We start from the raw sequence: 22,948 nt of genomic DNA, 5'->3' as shown, positions 1-22,948 counted from the left end.
CAGCATTTATTACCCACGGGATTTGGTAGCAGGGCCAGCATTTATTACCCACGGGACTTAGTGGCAGGACCAACATTTATTACCCACGGGATTTGGTGGCAGGGTCAGCATTTATTACCCACAGGATTGGGTAGCAGGGTCAGCATTTATTCCCCACGGGATTTGGTGACAGGACCAGCATTTATTACCCACGGGATTTGGTAGCAGGCCAGCATTTATTACCCACAGGATTTGGTAGCAGGGTCAGCATTTATTCCCCACAGGATTTGGTGACAGGACCAGCATTTATTACCCACGGGATTTGGTAGCAGGGCCAGCATTTATTACCCACGGGATTTGGTAGCAGAGCCAGCATTTATTACCCTGGGAATTGGGTCGCAGGGTCAGCATTTATTACCCATGGGATTTGGAAGCAGGGCCAGCATTTATTACCCAGGGGATTTGGTGGCAGGGCCAGCATTTATTACCCACGGGATTTGGTAGCAGAGCCAGCATTTATTACCCACGGGATTTGGTGGCAGGGCCAGCATTTATTACCCAGGGAATTGGGTAGCAGGGTCAGCATTTATTACCCACGGGATTTGGTAGCAGGGTCAGCATTTATTACCCACGGGATTTGGTAGCAGGGTCAGCATTTATTACCCACAGGATTGGGTAGCAGAGCCAGCATTTATTACCCACGGGATTTGGTAGCAGGGCCAGCATTTATTACCCATGGGATTTGGTAGCAGGGTCAGCATTTATTATCCACAGGATTGGGTAGCAGGGTCAGCATTTATTACCCACAGGATTTGGTAGCAGGGTCAGCATTTATTACCCACGGGATTTGGTAGCAGGGCCAGCATTTATTACCCACGGGACTTAGTGGCAGGACCAACATTTATTACCCACGGGATTTGGTGGCAGGGTCAGCATTTATTACCCACAGGATTGGGTAGCAGGGTCAGCATTTATTCCCCACGGGATTTGGTGACAGGACCAGCATTTATTACCCACGGGATTTGGTAGCAGGCCAGCATTTATTACCCACAGGATTTGGTGGCAGGGTCAGCATTTATTACCCATGGGATTTGGTAGCAGGGCCAGCATTTATTACCCACAGGATTTGGTGGCAGGGTCAGCATTTATTACCCATGGGATTTGGTAGCAGGGTCAGCATTTATTACCCACAGGATGTGGTGGCAGGGTCAGCATTTATTACCCACAGGATTTGGTAGCAGAGCCAGCATTTATTACCCAGGGGATTTGGTAGCAGAGCCAGCATTTATTACCCACAGGATTGGGTAGCAGAGCCAACATTTATTACCCACAGGATTTGGTGGCAGGGTCAGCATTTATTCCCCACTGGATTTGGTAGCAGAGCCAGCATTTATTACCCACAGGATTTGGTGGCAGGGTCAGCATTTATTACCCACAGGATTTGGTGGCAGGGTCAGCATTTATTACCCACAGGATTTGGTAGCAGAGCTAGCATTTATTGCCCACAGGATTTGGTGGCAGGGTCAGCATTTATTACCCACAGGATTTGGTAGCAGAGCCAGCATTTATTACCCACAGGATTTGGTAGCAGAGCCAGCATTTATTACCCACAGGATTTGGTGGCAGGGTCAGCATTTATTACCCACAGGATTTGGTAGCAGAGCCAGCATTTATTACCCACAGGATTTGGTAGCAGAGCCAGCATTTATTACCCACAGGATTTGGTAGCAGAGCCAGCATTTATTACCCACAGGATTGGGTAGCAGAGCCAGCATTTATTACCCACAGGATTGGGTAGCAGAGCCAGCATTTATTACCCACAGGATTTGGTGGCAGGATCAGCATTTATTACCCACAGGATTTGGTAGCAGAGCCAGCATTTATTACCCACAGGATTTGGTAGCAGAGGCAGAATTTATTACCCAGGGGATTTGGTAGCAGGACCAGCATTTATTACCCACGGGATTTGGTGGCAGAGCCAGCATTTATTACCCACGGGATTTGGTAGCAGGGTCAGCATTTATTACCCACAGGATTGGGTAGCAGAGCCAGCATTTATTACCCATAGGATTGGGTAGCAGAGCCAGCATTTATTACCCACGGGATTTGGTAGCAGGGTCAGCATTTATTACCCACGGGATTTGGTAGCAGGGCCAGCATTTATTACCCACGGGACTTAGTGGCAGGACCAACATTTATTACCCACGGGATTTGGTGGCAGGGTCAGCATTTATTACCCACAGGATTGGGTAGCAGGGTCAGCATTTATTCCCCACGGGATTTGGTGACAGGACCAGCATTTATTACCCACGGGATTTGGTAGCAGGCCAGCATTTATTACCCACAGGATTTGGTAGCAGGGTCAGCATTTATTCCCCACAGGATTTGGTGACAGGACCAGCATTTATTACCCACGGGATTTGGTAGCAGGGCCAGCATTTATTACCCACGGGATTTGGTAGCAGAGCCAGCATTTATTACCCTGGGAATTGGGTCGCAGGGTCAGCATTTATTACCCATGGGATTTGGAAGCAGGGCCAGCATTTATTACCCAGGGGATTTGGTGGCAGGGCCAGCATTTATTACCCACGGGATTTGGTAGCAGAGCCAGCATTTATTACCCACGGGATTTGGTGGCAGGGCCAGCATTTATTACCCAGGGAATTGGGTAGCAGGGTCAGCATTTATTACCCACGGGATTTGGTAGCAGAGCCAGCATTTATTACCCACGGGATTTGGGTAGCAGGGTCAGCATTTATTACCCACAGGATTTGGTAGCAGGGTCAGCATTTATCACCCACGGGATTTGGTGTCAGAGCCAGCATTTATTACCCACAGGATTTGATGTCAGAGCCAGCATTTATTACCCACAGGATTTGGTGGCAGGGTCAGCATTTATTACCCACAGGATTTGGTGACAGGACCAGCATTTATTACCCACAGGATTTGGTGACAGGACCAGCATTTATTACCCACAGGATTTGGTGGCAGGGCCAGCATTTATTACCCACGGGATTTGGGTAGCAGAGTCAGCATTTATTACCCACAGGATTTGGTAGCAGGGTCAGCATTTATCACCCACGGGATTTGGTGTCAGAGCCAGCATTTATTACCCACAGGATTTGGTGGCAGGGTCAGCATTTATTACCCACAGGATTTGGTAGCAGGGTCAGCATTTATTACCCACGGGATTTGGTGGCAGGGTCAGCATTTATTACCCACGGGATTTGGTGGCAGAGCCAGCATTTATTACCCACAGGATTTGGTGACAGGACCAGCATTTATTACCCACAGGATTTGGTGACAGGACCAGCATTTATTACCCACAGGATTTGGTGACAGGACCAGCATTTATTACCCACAGGATTTGGTGGCAGGGCCAGCATTTATTAACCAGGGAATTGGGGAGCAGGGTCAGTATTTATTACCCTCAGGATTTGGTGGCAAGGTCAGCATTTATTACCCACGGGATTTGGTAGCAGAGTCAGCATTTATTACCCACGGGATTTGGTAGCAGAGCCAGCATTTATTACCCAGGGGATTTGGTAGCAGGGTCAGCATTTATTACCCTCAGGATTTGGTGGCAAGGTCAGCATTTATTACCCACGGGATTTGGTAGCAGAGTCAGCATTTATTACCCACGGGATTTGGTAGCAGAGCCAGCATTTATTACCCACAGGATTTGGTAGCAGAGCCAGCATTTATTACCCACAGGATTGGGTAGCAGAGCCAGCATTTATTACCCACGGGATTTGGTAGCAGAGTCAGCATTTATTACCCACAGGATTGGGTAGCAGAGCCAGCATTTATTACCCACGGGATTTGGTAGCAGGGTCAGCATTTATTACCCACAGGATTTGGTAGCAGAGCCAGCATTTATTACCCACAGGATTTGGTGGCAGAGCCAGCATTTATTACCCACGGGATTTGGTAGCAGAGTCAGCATTTATTACCCACGGGATTTGGTAGCAGAGCCAGCATTTATTACCCACGGGATTTGGTGGCAGGGTCAGCATTTATTACCCACAGGATTTGGTAGCAGAGCCAGCATTTATTACCCACAGGATTTGGTAGCAGGGCCAGCATTTATTACCATGGGGATTTGGTAGCAGAGGCAGCATTTATTACCCACAGGATTGGGTAGCAGAGCCAGCATTTATTACCCACGGGATTTGGTAGCAGAGTCAGCATTTATTACCCACAGGATTGGGTAGCAGAGCCAGCATTTATTACCCACAGGATTGGGTAGCAGAGCCAGCATTTATTACCCACGGGATTTGGTAGCAGAGTCAGCATTTATTACCCACAGGATTTGGTAGCAGGGCCAGCATTTATTACCCACGGGATTTGGTAGCAGGGTCAGCATTTATTACCCACGGGATTTGGTAGCAGAGGCAGCATTTATTACCCACAGGATTTGGTAGCAGAGCCAGCATTTATTACCCACAGGATTGGGTAGCAGAGCCAGCATTTATTACCCACGGGATTTGGTAGCAGAGTCAGCATTTATTACCCACGGGATTTGGTAGCAGAGCCAGCATTTATTACCCACGGGATTTGGTGGCAGGGTCAGCATTTATTACCCACGGGATTTGGTGGCAGAGGCAGCATTTATTACCCACGGGATTTGGTAGCAGAGCCAGCATTTATTACCCACGGGATTTGGTGGCAGAGCCAGCATTTATTACCCACGGGATTTGGTAGCAGAGCCAGCATTTATTACCCACGGGATTTGGTGGCAGAGCCAGCATTTATTACCCACGGGATTTGGTAGCAGGGCCAGCATTTATTACCCACGGGATTTGGTGGCAGGGCCAGCATTTATTACCCAGGGAATTGGTAGCAGAGCCAGCATTTATTACCCACGGGATTTGGTAGCAGAGCCAGCATTTATTACCCACGGGATTTGGTGGCAGAGCCAGCATTTATTACCCAGGGGATTTGGTAGCAGGGTCAGCATTTATTACCCAGGGAATTGGGTAGCAGGGTCAGCATTTATTACCCACAGGATTTGGTAGCAGGGCCAGCATTTATTACCCACGGGATTTGGTAGCAGAGCCAGCATTTGTTACCCACGGGATTTGGTGGCAGGGTCAGCATTTATTACCCACGGGATTTGGTAGCAGAGCCAGCATTTATTACCCACGGGATTTGGTGGCAGAGCCAGCATTTATTACCCACAGGATTTGGTAGCAGAGCCAGCATTTATTACCCAGGGGATTTGGTATCAGGGCCAGCATTTATTACCCACAGGATTTGGTAGCAGGGCCAGCATTTATTACCCACAGGATTTGGTAGCAGGGTCAGCATTTATTACCCACAGGATTTGGTAGCAGGGTCAGCATTTATTACCCGCGGGATTTGGTAGCAGGGTCAGCATTTATTACCCACGGGATTTGGTGGCAGGGTCAGCATTTATTACCCACGGGATTTGGTAGCAGGGCCAGCATTGATTACCCACGGGATTTGGTAGCAGAGCCAGCATTTATTACCCAGGGAATTGGGTAGCAGGGTCAGCATTTATTACCCACGGGATTTGGTAGCAGAGCCAGCATTTATTACCCAGGGAATTGGGTAGCAGGGTCAGCATTTATTACCCACGGGATTTGGTAGCAGAGCCAGCATTTATTACCCACAGGATTTGGTAGCAGGGTCAGCATTTATTACCCACGGGATTTGGTAGCAGAGCCAGCATTTATTACCCACAGGATTTGGTAGCAGGGCCAGCATTTATTACCCACGGGATTTGGCAGCAGGGTCAGCATTTATTACCCACGGGATTTGGTAGCAGGGCCAGCATTTATTACCCACGGGATTTGGTAGCAGAGCCAGCATTTATTACCCAGGGAATTGGGTAGCAGGACCAGCATTTATTACCCACGCGATTTGGTAGCAGAGCCAGCATTTATTACCCAGGGAATTGGGTAGCAGGACCAGCATTTATTACCTACGGGATTTGGTGGCAGAGCCAGCATTTATTACCCACAGGATTGGGTAGCAGGGTCAGCATTTATTACCCACGGGATTTGGTAGCAGAGCCGGCATTTATTACCCACGGGATTTGGTGACACGACCAGCATTTATTACCCACAGGATTTGGTAGCAGAGCCAGCATTTATTACCCACAGGATTTGGTAGCAGAGCCAGCATTTATTACCCACAGGATTTGGTAGCAGGGTCAGCATTTATTACCCACGGAATTTGGTAGCAGAGTCAGCATTTATTACCCACGGGATTTGGTAGCAGAGGCAGCATTTATTACCCACAGGATTGGGCAGCAGAGCCAGCATTTATTACCCACAGGATTGGGTAGCAGGGCCAGCATTTATTACCCACGGGATTTGGTGACAGGGTCAGCATTTATTACCCACGGGATTTGGTAGCAGAGGCAGCATTTATTACCCACGGGATTTGGTGGCAGGGTCAGCATTTATTCCCCACTGGATTTGGTGGCAGGGTCAGCATTTATTACCCAGGGGATTTGGTAGCAGGGTCAGCATTTATTACTCACAGGATTTGGTGGCAGGGTCAGCATTTATTACCCAGGGGATTTGGTAGCAGGGTCAGCATTTATTCCCCACTGGATTTGGTGGCAGAGCCAGCATTTATTCCCCACTGGATTTGGTGGCAGGGTCAGCATTTATTACCCAGGGGATTTGGTAGCAGGGTCAGCATTTATTCCCCACTGGATTTGGTGGCAGGGTCAGCATTTATTACTCACAGGATTTGGTGGCAGGGCCAGCATTTATTACCCACGGGATTTGGTGACAGGGTCAGCATTGATTACCCACGGGATTTGGTAGCAGGGTCAGCATTTATTCCCCACTGGATTTGGTGGCAGGGTCAGCATTTATTACTCACTGGATTTGGTGCAGGGACGGCATTTATTACCCACAGGATTTGGTAGCAGGGCCGGCATTTATTACCCACGGGATTTGGTGGCAGAGCCAGCATTTATTACCCACAGGATTTGGTAGCAGGGCCGGCATTTATTACCCACGGGATTTGGTGGCAAAGCGAGAATTTAGTACCAAACCCTGCTTGCCCTGAGAAGTGATGGTGTTTTTAAAAACTTTTTCCAATTAAGAGGCAATTTATCGGGGCCAATCCACCTACCCTGCACATCTTTGGATTTTGGGGGTGAAACCCACGCAGACACGGGGAGAATGTGCAAACTCCACACGGACGGTGATCCGGGGTCGGGATTGAACCCGGCTCCTCAGCGTCGTGAGGCAGCAGTGCTAACCACTGTACCACCCTGCCGTCCCTGACGATGGGATATTAATGATAACCCAACAGCAAACAAGTCATTTTCACTGATGCCCAATTTTTAATTTCAGGTTTTTGAAACCAAATTCAAATTCTCAAAACTAACCACAGTGGAATTTGAACTCACGACTTTAGTGTTTATTTTGCCGTTACACGATTACTATAAAATTCTGCTGAGTAACTCTATCCAATCACGGCTCTCGAATTCATCCACACATCATCCGCCTGATTCCTGGGATTTTGTGTCCCCCACGCTCAGAATTCCCTTCCACCTCGGGATTGGTGGACTAGCAAACGCTGCCAGCTTCCTGTCCTCGTGCACTAAAATCCTACCTTTCTATAGCGCCGTGCACTAACTCGGCCAGTGAAATTCTCTTGGAAGGGTCACTGAAGAGTCACTGTTGCAGTTTCGTTAAGCATGACAGTCACTTCTCAAACATAAAGCTTCCACAGACAGCAGTGAACCATTTCATCATGAATCATGGATAAGATCGAACAAACTTCCCAATTCAAATTTTAAAAATTGTGCACTTCTATTCGCATCATTCGCCACCTCAGAAATGTCCAAGTCACTTTACAGACAACAAAATAGTTTTGATGTGCACTCACTGTTGGAATGTAGGTTAACTGGGGCAGCAGCGTAATGCAGGAATGTCTCTGGTTCCTCCCTCAGGCAGTGTTTCGGGGATGGTTTGAACTGGGCTGGATGTTCCATCATCGTCCTTCTGGGACAACAGCGGCGCTTTGACTTGTTTGACTTCTGTTACCACCTGCTGAAGGTTCAGAGGCAGGATGGGAAGGATGAGATTATCAAGAATGTGGTAAGTATCAGCCCCCGAAACAGCATCAGATTCAGGCCCCGGAATCCAAAGAGGGTGCAACAGGGGCCGAGGCGGTGGTCATTTGTCTGCGTGAGGAAAGGGAGGGGAAAGTGGGAGGGGTGGGGAGTCAGAACTCGGGGTCCCACCATGGTTAATTTATGGCTTGGTATCTGCCCGTAGAAGCAGGGTATCGACCATTAAACCGCAGCCCCCCTCTTGCTCCACCTTTGCGCAAGTGGGAACATCTGGACAAAGGCTCGGGATGCTCCAGATGTTCCGTCCATGTTTCCCTGATCTCCGTGGAACCCTTCTCCTTGCCCAGAGTCAGTTTGGGTTTCCTTTCAGTCCCTAGGGACAGGTCTTCTTCCACCGGCAACGCAGGAATCCCAGAATCAGCGGCCACGCGGAATCAGTGGTCAACATTCCAGACAAAGAGCGTGATTCTCCGGCTCGCCAGTCCCGTGTATCTCGGCCGCGCGACGTTCACTGCCGGCAGGATTCTATCTTTCCGCCGATTGTCGATGGGATTTCGGGTTGAAACCACCCCACATCTCCGGGAAACCCGCTGGCAGGACGGCGCTGCCGGCAGGAATAGTGAATCCCAATGACCAGAGAATTCCGGCCAAAGGCTAATCCAAGAATGGAGCCAATCAAGTTTTAATAATAATCGCTTATTGTCACAAGTAGGCTTCAATAAAGTTACTGTGAAAAGCCCCCAGTCGCCACATTCCGCCGCCTGTCCGGGGAGGCTGGTACGGGAATTGAACCCGCGCTGCTGGCATTGTTCTGCTTTACAGGCCAGCTGTTTAGCCCAATGTGCTAAACCAGCCACTGGTTTACAGTAAATTCTACATTTACTGTAGAATGATCTATATCCAGCTAATTTACATAGATACATAGAAGATAGGAGCAGGAGGAGGCCTTTTGGCCCGTCGAACCTGCTCCACCATTCATCACGATCATGGCTGATCATCCAACTCAATAGCCTAATCCTATAGATACATAGAAGATAATTTACATCGAATTTTCCAGCACAGCCAGAGGCCATTCATTCCAAATAACACCAACCAGTTTTTAAGTGCCCCCACCAGCTTCTACCCTACTTCATTTAATGCAGGGCCTTCTAGTCCTGTCTCCTTCATGTACTGTTCTCCTTAATTGCATTTATAATTTTCCCCTCAGCTGCTCTTTGTGATGGTGAGTTCCACATTCCCACCATCCTCTGCGTGCAGAGGTTTCCCTCAAATCCGCTGTTGGGTTTATGAGACTACCTTTAACTTTGACCTTATGTACGATTAAGGAGTGAGCTAATTGAGGTGTTTAAGATGGTTAAAGAATTTTGTAGGAATGATAGTTGGTGTCAGAGCCCAGAACAATCTTTAATTTAAAAAAAATTTAGAGTACCCAATTCATTTTTTCCAGTTAAGGGGCAATTTAGCGCGGCCAATCCACCTACCCGGCACATCTTTGGGTTTTGGGGGGTGAAACCCACGCAAACACAGGGAGAATGTGCAAACTCCACACGGACAATGACCCAGAGCCGGGATCGAACCTGGGACCTCAGCGCCGTGAGGCCGCAATGCTAACCCACTGCGCCACCGTGCTGCCCTAGGTACCATCTTAAAATGAGAACCAGACCATTCAATGATGTCAGGAAGCACTTCTTCACACAAGAGGGCCGTGGAAATCTAGAACCCTTTCCTCTTGGAAAACAATTGTCGAGGATGGGGAGGAACTTTCAAAACTGAGGTTTGTAGATTTGTTCTTAGATAAGAGTATTAAAAGTGACATAACCTAGGTGGGGTAGGTGGGGATCAGCTGTGAACCAGTTGAATAGCCGAGCGGGCTTGAGGGGCTGAATGTCCCACTGCTTTTCCTGTGTCAGCGTCGTCTTGTATCTGAGTCTTGTTTATTCTGCGTTCCGACAGCCCCTGAAGAAGATGGCGGACAGGATCAGAAAGTACCAGATCTTGAATAACGAGGTTTTCGCCATGTTGAACAAGTATCTCAAGTCGGTGGAGAATGACAGCTCGACAGTAGAGCACGTGCGCTGCTTTCAGCCACCAATCCACCAGTCCTTGGCCACCACCTGCTAGGAGTAATACTGGCCCCTGATAACACCCCAGATCAGCCAGAGTTGCAAAAGTGGAACTGAGTTCAAAGTTGTTGTGGAGCAAATTCTGGTTTTGGTCTCGGTCATATCTACGTTCCCTGGTGATCCTGGCCCTGAACGAGGTCAGAGGGGTTTCAGTCCCAGCCTCTCCTCGCCATTTCATTTCAGCTGAGCCATTTGGAGACAAAAACAACATATCCATGTAGCCTCTTCCCAGCCAGTTCCAAAGTCGAGCTGCTTTTTTTTTTTGGAGGTGAAATTAAGTTGACTGATCGGAAAATTCAGATGAGAACAACTGAGCTGACGGTGTTTTTATTGGTCATTTCTGCTACATGTTCTGTCCTGCCCACCCAACGTGCCCTCGAGTGGTTCATGCCGTGTTGTTGTAACCTGGCGCTCCCTGGGCACCAGACCTTGCCACCTGCCATATCTAAACACTTGCGCTCTGGTTAACAGTGCAATGGGGAATCCCCCGAGGGCTTCACAAGTGTTGTCAGAAATAATGAACGTGCTGGAAAAACCCCAGGGAATTTTGAGGTCATCCAGCCAGTCACTCCACAAACCATCCCCTTAAAAGGCTCCTATTCTTTGTGCACTTGGAGAGAAGTGTTCTGGCGTCTGAACTTACATTCCTGTAGCATCTTGCAGATACTCAGGATATTGCAAAGTGATTCACATGTTCTAGTTCAGGAAGTCAGCTGGTGAATGATACAACTGGAACCAATCATTACACATTTTAATATTTATTTACGGCGTTGCAAATTACAGGCGCACACATCCTAACACAGTAGCTATCATTTCAGTCTGTGTCTATTTACAGGGCTCAAGTCAAGCCTAGGTAATACCCACCACTTTCATCTCATTAAATGTAATTGATATAAAATAACAGCCAAGTACTTCTTGAAGTACAGCTGCTGTTATAAAGTAGGAAACTTGTGTAGCAAACTCCCACAGTCAGCAGTGAAATTATTGACGAGATCCTTTGTTTAGTGGTCCTGGTTTAGGAATAAATGTTGGACAGGACACCAGGGAGAACTCCCCTGCTCTTTGAAACCTGCCATTGGATCGTTTACCTGAGAGGGCAGATGAGGCTTGATTTAACATTTCTCCTGAATAGAGGCACCACCGACGGTGCAGTACTCTCAGTTACTACACTAGGAATGTCGGCCTGGATTCTGGGTCTCTGAAATGGGATTTGAAACCATGACATCCTGACTCAGTTTTGGAAATTGCAACTCCAAACAACGTGTGGACTAATGGTTAAAGGCTTTACCACTTCCTGTCTAAATTCAACACACGTCAGCTTGCAATTCCATGATTCATTCACACTTCACAGCTATTCATCTCAAGGGGGCGTAATCTTACAATAAAGTAATAGTTAATAAATAAATTAAATAAAAGTTCGAAAAGAAAGGAGATTTTCCTGTGTCTGCCAGACAGACCGTCAGATACAGCGGTGCAGACTAGTCATCCAGAGAATGGGTTTTTTTAAAGCAAAGTATTGATTCACTCGGGAAAGAAACATGTCATCCTTCAATAAAAGCAAATTACTGCGGATGCTGGAATCTGAAACCAAAGAGAAAATGCTGGAAAATCTCAGCAGGTCTGGCAGCATCTGTAGGGAGAGAAAGGAGCTAACGTTTCGAGTCCAATGACTTTGGAGTCATCGGACTCGAAACGTTAGCTCTTTTCTCTCCCTACAGATGCTGCCAGACCTGCTGAGATTTTCCAGCATTTTCTCTTTGGTAACATGTCATCGTTTCCCAGTCTGGGCCTATATTGGCTCCAATCTCAAATCAACTTGGTTGACTCTTAACTATCGTCTGAAGTGGCCGAGTAAGAGATTCAGTTTGTATTAAACCAGTCACCAGTGGTTCAAGCAGAAGGCCCACCACCACCCAGGGCAACTAGGCTGAACAATTAATGTCATCGTTGCCATATCAACAATGAATTAAAAAACCGCCAGGGCACAAGGAACATCGAAAAATGGAGTGGCGCCCTTCCATAGGTGCACGCTCTCCCCGCTCCGAATTTCAAACATTTGCTGCATCGAGGTGAACAGGTCTGGGAAACCCTGCCTGTTTTCCTGATGGGAAATGTGTAAAGAAGCATTGGTAAATGGGGGGAAATCCCACTAGGCCCAACCAGCCTGCTTCATTGTGAAAGGCCCAGGCCACGGTTAATCTATCCAGAATTTTCACTGTCACATCCGTGTGCGCAATGCCAGCTCCTCTCTTGGGTTTTCTCCCCTCCTTAAATCCATACCTCCCCAACCCCCAGTCCACTCCGGCCCAGTTCAGGCGGCAAAGCCCATCTCTGAGTCATGCTGATCAGGAGCGGCCCCAAGTGTCAACCCAGCAAACAGGAGCAAAACAATTGGCGTCATAGTGCTGAGCCTAGGATGGGGTTGGGACAAGAATTTCACCGGGGTTCCTGCTCCAGTCTGCCCACCCCTTTCTTGGGTCGTCTTCACGCGCGGATTTTGGTGGAGGACATTGGGCTGATTGGCAGATCGACCTGCTGAGGCGCTCGCGGTCTTGCCTGGCTGCTGGAGCTGGGCGAAATGTTCGATTGCCTTGTCCGCAGTACAGAGTCCTGGGGGTACAGATCCTGTTGTACCACTAGGGCTCGGGAATGGACAATGCTGTGAGCATGTGTGGGAGAGTATGCAGCAGAACCTGTGACTCACTGCATTCAAAAAAAAGTAGAGCTGAAAACTGGTTTGAATTCACCAGCACAGGCAAAGATACCACCAGCCCCCACCTCCCCACCCCACCCCAGTCTCTGTGACTCTCCAATACACCTGTTAAAAGTTAACATATCATTTCTCAGACACCCGAGGAACAAAATCTCACAGAGGCCCCCGGATCCTGCTCTCCTTTTTTCTTTACAAAACAATGTAAAATATTTATCAAGTGTGGCAGCAATTAATGGGATATGTGTGCCGGAGAACAAAGAAATTTAACGAGCTGAACTAATTTATGTGTGACGTATGATCCCTGAACTTTTAATGTAAATTGTTCCTCGAGGAAGGTTTTTTTTTATTATTTACACTTTTTGTTACCCACGTTCTGCTCTCGGTGAACATTGACGCTGCAAATTTGTCGGTGTTTGTCCTGACACAGTGTTCTTGGTTGGGGTCTGATTGCTGCTGGACTGAACGATGACTCCCCGCACTAGAACTCCTCGTGTGAGAGGAACTGTCAGCAGATGAAGGAACCTCTGCAGCCGCTGTCTTTCGCTGCGAGAGTGGATCATACGCCCATCAGCTTCGCCAGACGTGAATGCTGGTCTAAAGTGTGTCACCGCCCTCGAGCGGCCGGGCGGTTGTGTAAATCAGTGTTTGTGCTGTGTGCTTGATTGGAATGATGTGGAGATGCCGGCGTTGGACTGGGGTGAGCACAGTAAGAAGTTTACTTCTTTGGAATGTAAACGGCTTAACCTCCGTGACTGCGCGTATTGATGCATCATTTGTCAAACCCCACCACCAAGATCAATTAAAAGAAATAGCATTTCCTTTGAATATTAAGACTGCTGGCCTGTTCAAGTTACTGCTTATTAGTCCGAATCTCAGAAAGGAAAAAAATAACTTGAATTTATTCAGCACCTTTTAGCTCCTCAGTGATTTGCAGCCAATGAATTAAGGTAGATGCAACAAACGTTTTTTGCATTGCAAGATAGATAAATAAATAAATCCAAAGATCTCACTAACAGGAATATGTTCATGACCATATCGGGTGATATTCTCCGCTAAAATTCCAAGAGTGGTAGCGAGTGGGAACTCCCACGGGCTTCCCGACGATCAGCGCAGCGAGGCCAGCAACGCTATTGAACATTAATTGGCCCACTTGACGAGGCCCCACCGGCTTCTCACTGCAAATGAAGGGCCGCCAGCTGATTCGCCGGCAACAAGGTCGAGCAGCACTTGCCCAGCCAACCCCAGCCGGCTCGCAACAATGGCGCCCAGGACGCCGGCCCCAGGATTTGGGGATGCAGATCGAGGGAGGCTCCTAGACGCAGCGGAGGCCAGGAGGGATGCCCTGTTCGCCCGAGGGTCCTGGAGGGTCAGCCAGTGCTGCCTGGGCTGAGGTGGCGACAGCCGTGAGCTCGGGGAGTGTGACCAGGAGGACTGGCCTCCAGAGCCAGAAAAAAAGGTCAATGACCCAACACCGGGCAGCACGGGTGAGCAGACACCCTCCCACTCCCCAAGACATTTCCACCCCCACGCGAGCATATATCCCCCCAACTCTCCATGCGACCCCCAAACTTCCCTCCACCCCCTCTCCTTTCAACCCCCTCAACCCTTCCGTCATCCCCCGCACCACCACCACTGTGAACCATGTGTGTGGCCAATGATGCCCTGTCTGTTTCTCCTCAGGAAAAGCTCCCCCATAATCGCTGGGAGAAGGCCCAGACTGGCAGTGATGTGCCGGACCATCGGGAGAGTGGGGAAATGTAAAACACAACAAACACCTTCGAGCACAACCTGTCTGATGCCTCTGTCACTTTCTTCCACAATGCGGGCCGACCTCCGAACCCTTGGCCTATCTTTCCAGGCATCTCCCCCGCCCCCACCCCGGCACACCGGGTGCAGGTGATGGGTGTGAGCGAGCACTCAGCAGACAGGGAGGGGTCACACTGTGGTATAGATTGAGGAGCACTGGCGCTCAGCTCTCTGCGGGTAATCATCAGCCCCTGCCCTCGACAGTGACCCGCTGACAGTGTCGACACAGTCCCAGCACCCTGGAGTGATGTAACACATACCCTGGGAGGGTGGGAGATGGGGGTGGGGGGTTGGAAAGGTAGCGATGGTGGATCAGGCCACGTCCTCAGTGAATCGGGCGACCCTCCGGGCTTGCCGGACCCTCGCCGCTACCGCCTGTCCTGCAGCCTCCGGTTCCTCCCTGGCCTCGACCTCGAGCCACTCTGGTCTGGCACCACCTCATCACATTCATCCTCGTCGTCACCCTTAAAGGTGGCCACATGTTCCTCATCACCAACCTCCAGCTTGCCGCCCCGCTGCTGTGCGAGGTTGTGGAGGGCACAGCAGACCACCACAAAGCGGGCGACCCTCCGCGGAGTGTACTGCAGGGCACCACCAGAGCGGTCAAGGCATCGGAACGTCATCTTGAGGAGTCCGATGCACCCTTCAATCACAACCTGGGTGGCCCCATGGGCCTCGCTGTATTGGGTCTCCGTTCAGTATCCAGCCTCCGTACTGGGGTCATTAGCCAGGCCCTCAACGGATAACCCTTATCCCCCAAGAGCCAGCGCCCATCTTGGGGTGCTCCTCGAAGGGCCCAGGGATTAACGACTGCCCCAGGTTGTAGCTGTTGTGAACACTCTCTGGGAAGCGTGCACACACGTTCATGATCTTCATGTTGCACACGAGCTGGATATTCAGGGAGTGGAACCATTTCCTGTTGATGTAGGGCACTCCCAGATAGCCCGGTGAGTGCAGGACAACATGCGTGAAATCTATCAGCCCCTGGGCCTGGGGCAGCCTTGTGATGGCGGAGAAACCTGCTGCCCGGGCATCTTGTTGGGCTTGGTCCATGTCAATGTTGATGTAATTTTCTGCCCGGGCATACAGGGCATCCGTGACCTGTAGATGCACCTGTGGCTTGTGAGATACCACACAGGTCCCCCTCGAGCCCTGGAATGATCCCGTGGCATAAACGTTCAGGGCTGCAGTGACCTTTACGGCCACTGGGAGGGGGTGTCCTCCTCCTCCACGTGGTGCCAAGTCCATGAGGAATGGCACAGATGCCGCACCATCTCCTTGTTGAGGCTCGTGGTCCATCATCTGTTCAAACGACCAGCGACGGCTGTACACCCTGGGCCGTCGCGAGACTCCTCCTCTGGGTCCCTTCCTGGTCTGATGGGTAACCGGGTCCTCAGGATGTGGGGCGGGCTCCGGCACATGGGCTGCTGCCTCGAGCATCTGCAGACGCTGCTGCTGCCGTCGTCTCCGGCGTCTGGCCCCCCGAGCTACCAGCAGCACCGCGAGGGCAAGTTCTGGGTCCAAAATCCCTGCCATAGCATTCAATAGGTGTAAGGCATTGGGAGAGGCTGTTCGACTGACAAACAGCGGTTGCTCCCACTCCGGGACCCTCCATTCCCCATTGATCCCCCCCCCGCCCCCTCCCCATGGCTCAATCGCAAGATTGACTCCCTTCTGAAGGGCAGGTCTGAAGCGTTCAAGTCAGGCGACCGTGACCAATACAAGAAATCCAGGTACGACCTCCGCAAAGCCATCCGAGCTGCCAAGAGAGAATATCAGACCAAGCTAGAGTCACAGACTAGCGTTACAGACTCTTGGTGGTTGTGGCAAGGCCTAAACAACATCACGGGCTACGACGCGAAGCCGAGCAGTATCTCCAGCAGCAGCGCATCCCTCCCCGATAAACTCAATGCATTGTATGCTTGGTTCGAGCAGGAAACCAACGATCCGCTGTCGCGTGCCCCAGCAGCCCATAACTCACCCGGGATCACTGGTCGTGCACTCAGAGACTGCGCGGTCCAGCTGGCAGGTGTGTTCGCAGACATCTTTAACCTGTCCCTACTCCCTACCTGCTTCAAGAAGACCACCATCACCGGTGCCAAAGAAGAACCAGGCAACGTGCCTCAATGACTACCGTCCGGTGGCCCTGACTTCAGTGGCAATGAAGTGCTTCGAGAGGTTGGTCATGAAACGCATCACCTCCATACTCCCAGAACACCTAGATCCACTGCAATTCGCATACTGCTGCAACTGGTCCACATCGGACGCCATCTCACTGGCCCTACACTCATCCCTAGAGCATCTCAACAACAAGGACTCCTACATCAGGATCCTATTTATTGACTACAACTCCGCCTTCAACACCGTAATCCCAGCCAAGCTCATATCAAAGCTCCAAAATCTAGGACTTGGCTCCTCTCCCTGCAACTGGATCCTCGACTTTCTGACCCACAGACCACAATCAGTAAGAATAAACAGCTCCTCCAGAATAGTCCTCAATACCGGGCCCCGCAAGGCTGCATATTTACTACTCTACTCCCTGTACACACATGACTGCGTGGTTCCAACTCCATCTACAAGTTTGCTGACGATACGACCATAGTGGGCCGGATCTCGAATAACGACGAGTCAGAATACAGGCGGGAGATAGAGAACCTAGTGGAGTGGTGCAGCGACAACAATCTCTCCCTCAATGCCAGCAAAACTAAAGAGCAGGTCATTGACTTCAGGAAGCCAAGTACTGTACACACCCCTGTCAGCATCAACGGGGCCGAGGTGGAGATGGTTAGCAGTTTCAAATTCCTAGGGATTGTGGTAGTCACCACTGATGCATATATTGTATATATAGGATGTTGATATAGGTGCTTTATGGTAAGTTCCCTGTACTACAGGTACGGGGGTAGATCCCTGCCTGCTGGTTCCGCCCAGTAGGCGGAGTATAAATGTGTGTGCTCCCAGTACAGCAGCCATTTTGTCAGCTGCTGTAGGAGGCCACACATCTCAGTGTAATAAAGCCTCGATTGCATCCTACTCTCATCTTTGTGTAATTGATCGTGCACCAATTTATTACACTGAGTTTTTCAGAAGATGGACCTCCGCATCAAGCCGGATCGCCTGCAGCTGCATCCGCAAGCAGACAACGCCAAAAAGGACTTTGAACATTGGCTAGCCAGTTTTGAAGCGTACATCGGGTCTGTGGCAGACAAAATCCCAGAAGCACAAAAGCTCCAGATCCTTTACACGCGGCTGAGCTCCAACATCTTTCCACTTGTCCAGGACGCGCCGACCTACGCAGAGGCCATGGCACTACTGAAGGAAAACTACGCTCAGCGGACTAACACACTCTACGCCAGGCACTTCCTCTCCACGCGGCGTCAACTTCCCGGTGAGTCGGTGGAAGATTTCTGGCGCGCCCTGCTCCCCCTAGTTAGAGACTGTGACTGTCAGGCCGTTTCGGCCACGGAACACTTGAATTTGCTAATGAGAGATGCATTTGTTACGGGCATAGGGTCTGACTACATCCGCCAGCGCCTCTTAGAGGGGGCCACGCTCGACCTCGCGGTGACCACAAAACTAGCGCTTTCACTTACGGTCGCATCACGCAACATTCTGGCCTATGCCCCCGACCGTGCGGTCCACCCCCCCTGTGCATTGTGGACTCCGCAGACGGCCACCCCATCGTGGACCCCATCAGCGGCCGCCCTCAGCCAATTTCACGCCTGTGCCGCGCAGCAGCCGACCAACCCCAGGGGGCCCAAATGCTACTTCGGTGGGCAGTCAAAACACCCCCGGCAGCGCTGCCCGGCGCAGAGCGCCTTCTGCAAGGCCTGTGGCAAGAAGGGACATTTCGCTGCAGTGTGCCAAGCCCGCTCAATTGCCGCTATTGTCCCGGCACCCCCACGTGCAGCCAGTGGGCGCCGCCATCTCCCCCCCCCCAGGACCACGTGCGGCCAGTGGCTGCCCTCATCTTGCTCAACTCGCAACACGTGCGGCCCGTGGGCGCCGCCATCTTACCTGACTCAGGACCCATGCCCATCGGGCACCTCACCCGGCCGCTCATCGCCTGCAACCGCCAACGACCAGCCGCGTCTCGCCTCGGTCATGATTGACCAGTCTCGACCACACAACCTCGCGACTGCTTCAACTAAAGTGAAGGTCAACAGGCACGAGATCTCCTGCCTGCTGGACTCCGGGAGCACAGAGCTTCATTCACCCTGATACGGTAAGGTGCTGCTCCCTCGCGGTACACCCCGCTAACCAGAGAATCTCCCTGGCCTCCGGGTCCCACTCCGTGGCGATCCGGGGGTACTGCATCACCACTTTCAATGTCCAGGGCGTGGAGTTCAGCAGCTTCCGCCTCTACGTCCTCCCCAACCTCTGCGCTGTCTTGCTACTAGGCCTGGACTTCCAGTGTAACCTCCAGAGCCTAACCCTGAAATTCGGCGGACCCCTACCACCCTTAACTGTGTGCGGCCTCGCGACCCTTAAGGTCGACCCACCTTCCCTTTTTGCAAACCTAACCACGGATTGCAAACACGTCGCCACCAGGAGCAGATGGTACGGCGCCCAGGACAGGACCTTCGTCGGGTCTGAAGTCCAGCGGCTGCTTCGGGAAGGCATCATCGAGGCCAGCAAAAGCCCCTGGAGAGCCCCTGGAGTGGTCAAAACTGGGAGAAAAACAGGATGGTCGTTGACTACAGTCAGACCATCAATCGGTACACGCAGCTCGACGCGTACCCCCTCCCACGCATATCTGATATGGTCAATCAGATTGCACAGTACCGGGTCTTCTCTACAGTAGACCTGAAATCGGCCTACCACCAGCTCCCCATCCGCAAGGCGGACAGCCCACACACTGCCTTCGAGGCAGACGGCCTCCTTTACCACTTTCTTAGGGTTCCCTTCAGCGTCACCAACGGGGTCTCGGATTTCCAACAGGAGATGGACCGAATGGTTGACCGGTACGGGCTGCGGGCCACTTTCCCGTACCTGGACAATGTCACCATCTGCGGCCATGACCAGCAGGACCATGACGCCAACCTTGCCAAATTTCTCCACACCGCCACTCTCCTCAACCTCACATAAAACAAGGAGAAGTGCGTATTCAGCATGAACCGTTTAGCCACCCTTGGCTATGTGGTCCAGTACGGAGTTCTGGGGCCCGACCCCGATCGCATGCGCCCACTCATGGAACTCCCCCTCCCCACTGCCCCAAGGCCCTCAAACGTTGCCTGGGGTTCTTTTCGTATTACTCCCAGTGGGTCCCAAACCATGCGGACAAGGCCCGCCCACTAATTCAATCCACTGTTTTTCTTCTGACGGCTGAGGCTCACCTGGCCTTTAACCGTATCAAGGCCGACATCATCAAGGCCGCGATGCACGCGGTCGATGAGACGCTTCCCTTCCAAGTCAAGAGCGATGCATCAGACGTCGCTCTGGCCGCCACCCTCAACCAGGCGGGCAGGCCCGTGGCATTCTTTTCCCGCACCCTCCATGCCTCCGAAATTCGGCACTCCTCCGTCGAAAAAGAGGCCCAGGCCATCGTTGAAGCTGTGCGGCATTGGAGGCATTACCTGGCCGGCAGGAGATTCACTCTCCTCACTGACCAATGGTCAGTAGCCTTCATGTTTAATAACACACAGCAGGTCAAGATCAAAAACAATAACATCTTGCGGTGGAGAATCGAGCTCTCCACCTACAATTACGAGATTTTTTATCGCCCTGGTAAGCTCAACGAGCCCCCCGATGCCCTATCCCGAGGTACATGTGCCAGCGCACAAGTGGACCGACTCCGGACCCTGCACGACAGCCTCTGTCACCCAGAGATCACACGTTTGTACGATTTCATAAAGGCCCGCAACCTGCCCTACTCCATCGAGGAAGTCAGGGCGCTCACCAGAGACTGCCAGGTCTGCGCGGAGTGCAAACCGCACTTCTACCGGCCATACCGTGCGCGCCTGGTGAAGGCCTCCCGCCCCTTTAAACGCCTCAGCGTGGACTTCAAAGGGCCCCTTCCACCGACCGCAACACGTACTTTCTCAATGTGGTCGATGAATATTCCCGATTCCCCTTTGCCGTCCCATGCCCCGACATGACCTCTGCCACCGTCAACAAAGCCCTTAACTCCATCTTTGCTCTGTTCGGCTTCCCCGCCTACGTCCCCAGCGACCGGGGATCCTCGTTCATGAGCGATGAGCTGTGCCAGTACCTGCTCAACAGGGGCATTGCCTCGAGCAGGACGACCAGCTACAACCCCAGGGGAAATGGGCAGGTGGAGCGGGAGAATGGGACGGTCTGGAGGGCCATCCAGCTGGCCCTACGGTCCAGAAATCTCCCAGCTTCCCGCTGGCAGGAGGTCCTCCCCAACGCACGTCACTCCATTCGGTCGCTCCTGTGCACCGCGACAGTGACACCCCCATGAAGGTCTCTTTGCCTTCCCCAGGAAGTCCACTCCCGACATGGCTGGCAGCTCCAGGGCTTGCTCTCCTCCGTAGACACGTTCGACTCCACAAGGCGGACCCGTTGGTTGAGAGGGTACAGCTACTTCACGCCAACCCGCAGTACCCCTACGTAGCATACCCCGCCGGCCGCCAAGACACAGTCTCCCTCAGGGACCTGGCACCAGCTGGTTCCACCCCCCTCCGACCCAGCGCCATCCCCCCCCCCTTCCCCGGCGCACTCACCGCAGCCCCCGCTCTGGAACAATCAGTCCTCCCCTCGCTCACACCCGGGGATGAAGAGGATTTCAACACGCTCCCGGAGTCACCGAACACCAAGCCGCCGCCTGAGTCGCCACCAGCACTGCGGCGCTCTCGACGACAGATCAAGGCACCGGACCGCCTGAATTTGTAACATTATCTGTACTTTTAAAACACAACTTTCTGTACATAGTTCTCCACCACCCCCGCCGGACTCATTTTTTTAACAGGGGGTGAATGTGGTAGTCACCACTGATGTACATATTGTATATATAGGATGTTGATATAGGTGCTTTATTACAGGTACGGGGGTAGATCCCTGTCTGCTGGCTCTGCCCAGTAGGCGGAGTATAAATATGTGTGCTCCCAATACAGCAGCCATTTCGTCAGCTGCTGTAGGAGGCCACACAACTCAGTGTAATAAAGCCTCGATTACATCCTACTCTCATCTTTGTGTAATTGATCGTGCATCAGGAGTACACATCTCCAAAAATCTGTCCTGGTCCACCCACGTCGACGCTACCACCAAGAAAGCACAACAGCGCCTATACTTCCTCAGGAAACTAAGGGAATTCGGCATGTCCACATTGACTCTTACCAACTTTTACAGATGCACCATAGAAGACATCCTATCTGGCTGCATCACAGCCTGGTATGGCAACTGCTCGGCCCAGGACCGCAAGAAACTTCAGAGAGTTATAAACACCACCCAGTCCATCACACAAACCTGCCTCCCATCCATTGACTCCATCTACACCTCCCGCTGCCTGGGGAAAGTGGGCAGCATAATCAAAGACCCCTCCCATCCGGCTTACTCACTCTTCCAACTTCTTCCATCGGCAGGAGATACAGATGTCTGAGAACACGCACGTTGAGACTCAAAAACAGCTTCTTCCCCGCTGTTACCAGACTCCTAAATGACCCTCTTATGGACTGACCTCATTAACACTACACCCCTGTATGCTTCATCCGATGCCGGTGTTTATGTAGTTACATTGTGTACCTTGTGTTGCCCTATTATGTATTTTGTTTTATTTCCTTTTCTTTTCATGTACTTAATGATCTGTTGAGCTGCTCGCAGAAAAATACTTTTCACTGTACCTCGGTACACGGGACAATAAACAAATCCAAATTCAAATCCAAATCATCCACCCAGAATGTCCTGCCCTTGCACGCCCGGACGCCAGACCCTGTACCCCGGACACCCGCTCATGTCATCACCTGGACCATGCACTGGTCCCCTCCCCGTGGCACTAACCCACCCTCCAGCCATGGACATGATCCCCCGGAGCTGTGTCCCATCCTCTGGGTGTTCGGATGTTGGCTGCTGCGTTTGTGGTGTTGCCTCCCGCAGTGTTCGGGCGGAGTCCAGGTATCACGATCTGATTGGGATGCAAGACAATGACTCCCACATGCTACATGGCCTACCCACGGGGATTCACTTGGGTTGTGTGAAGTGCTCACATAACAACGACTGCCAATGCCCACCGAGCAACAGCCTTCTGTCACACGGCCAGAGGCCTTAGAAGCCGGTTGGGTTTATGGGTGATCAGTGGGGTGGACG

General features: G+C 51.4%; 1 protein-coding gene across 1 annotated transcript in view; it reads left to right on the top strand.

Annotated features, from left to right (window-relative positions):
- cyfip2 (cytoplasmic FMR1 interacting protein 2) overlaps positions 1-11,799 on the top strand; it is a 183,725-nt gene extending 171,926 nt beyond the window's left edge. The window contains exons 29-30 of the mRNA XM_072512939.1: positions 7,922-8,069; positions 9,998-11,799. Of these exons, the coding sequence (XP_072369040.1) occupies positions 7,922-8,069; positions 9,998-10,165 (316 nt within the window). The 3' untranslated portion in view covers positions 10,166-11,799. The remainder of the gene's footprint in view (positions 1-7,921; positions 8,070-9,997) is intronic.
- Positions 11,800-22,948: the final 11,149 nt, after the last annotated feature.

This window comes from Scyliorhinus torazame, chromosome 7 (genome assembly GCF_047496885.1).
Source record: "Scyliorhinus torazame isolate Kashiwa2021f chromosome 7, sScyTor2.1, whole genome shotgun sequence".
In the NCBI taxonomy this organism is placed as follows: Eukaryota; Metazoa; Chordata; class Chondrichthyes; order Carcharhiniformes; family Scyliorhinidae; genus Scyliorhinus; species Scyliorhinus torazame.
Note: the sequence above shows the minus strand (reverse complement) of the source record. Positions and strands in the feature narration are given on the sequence as shown.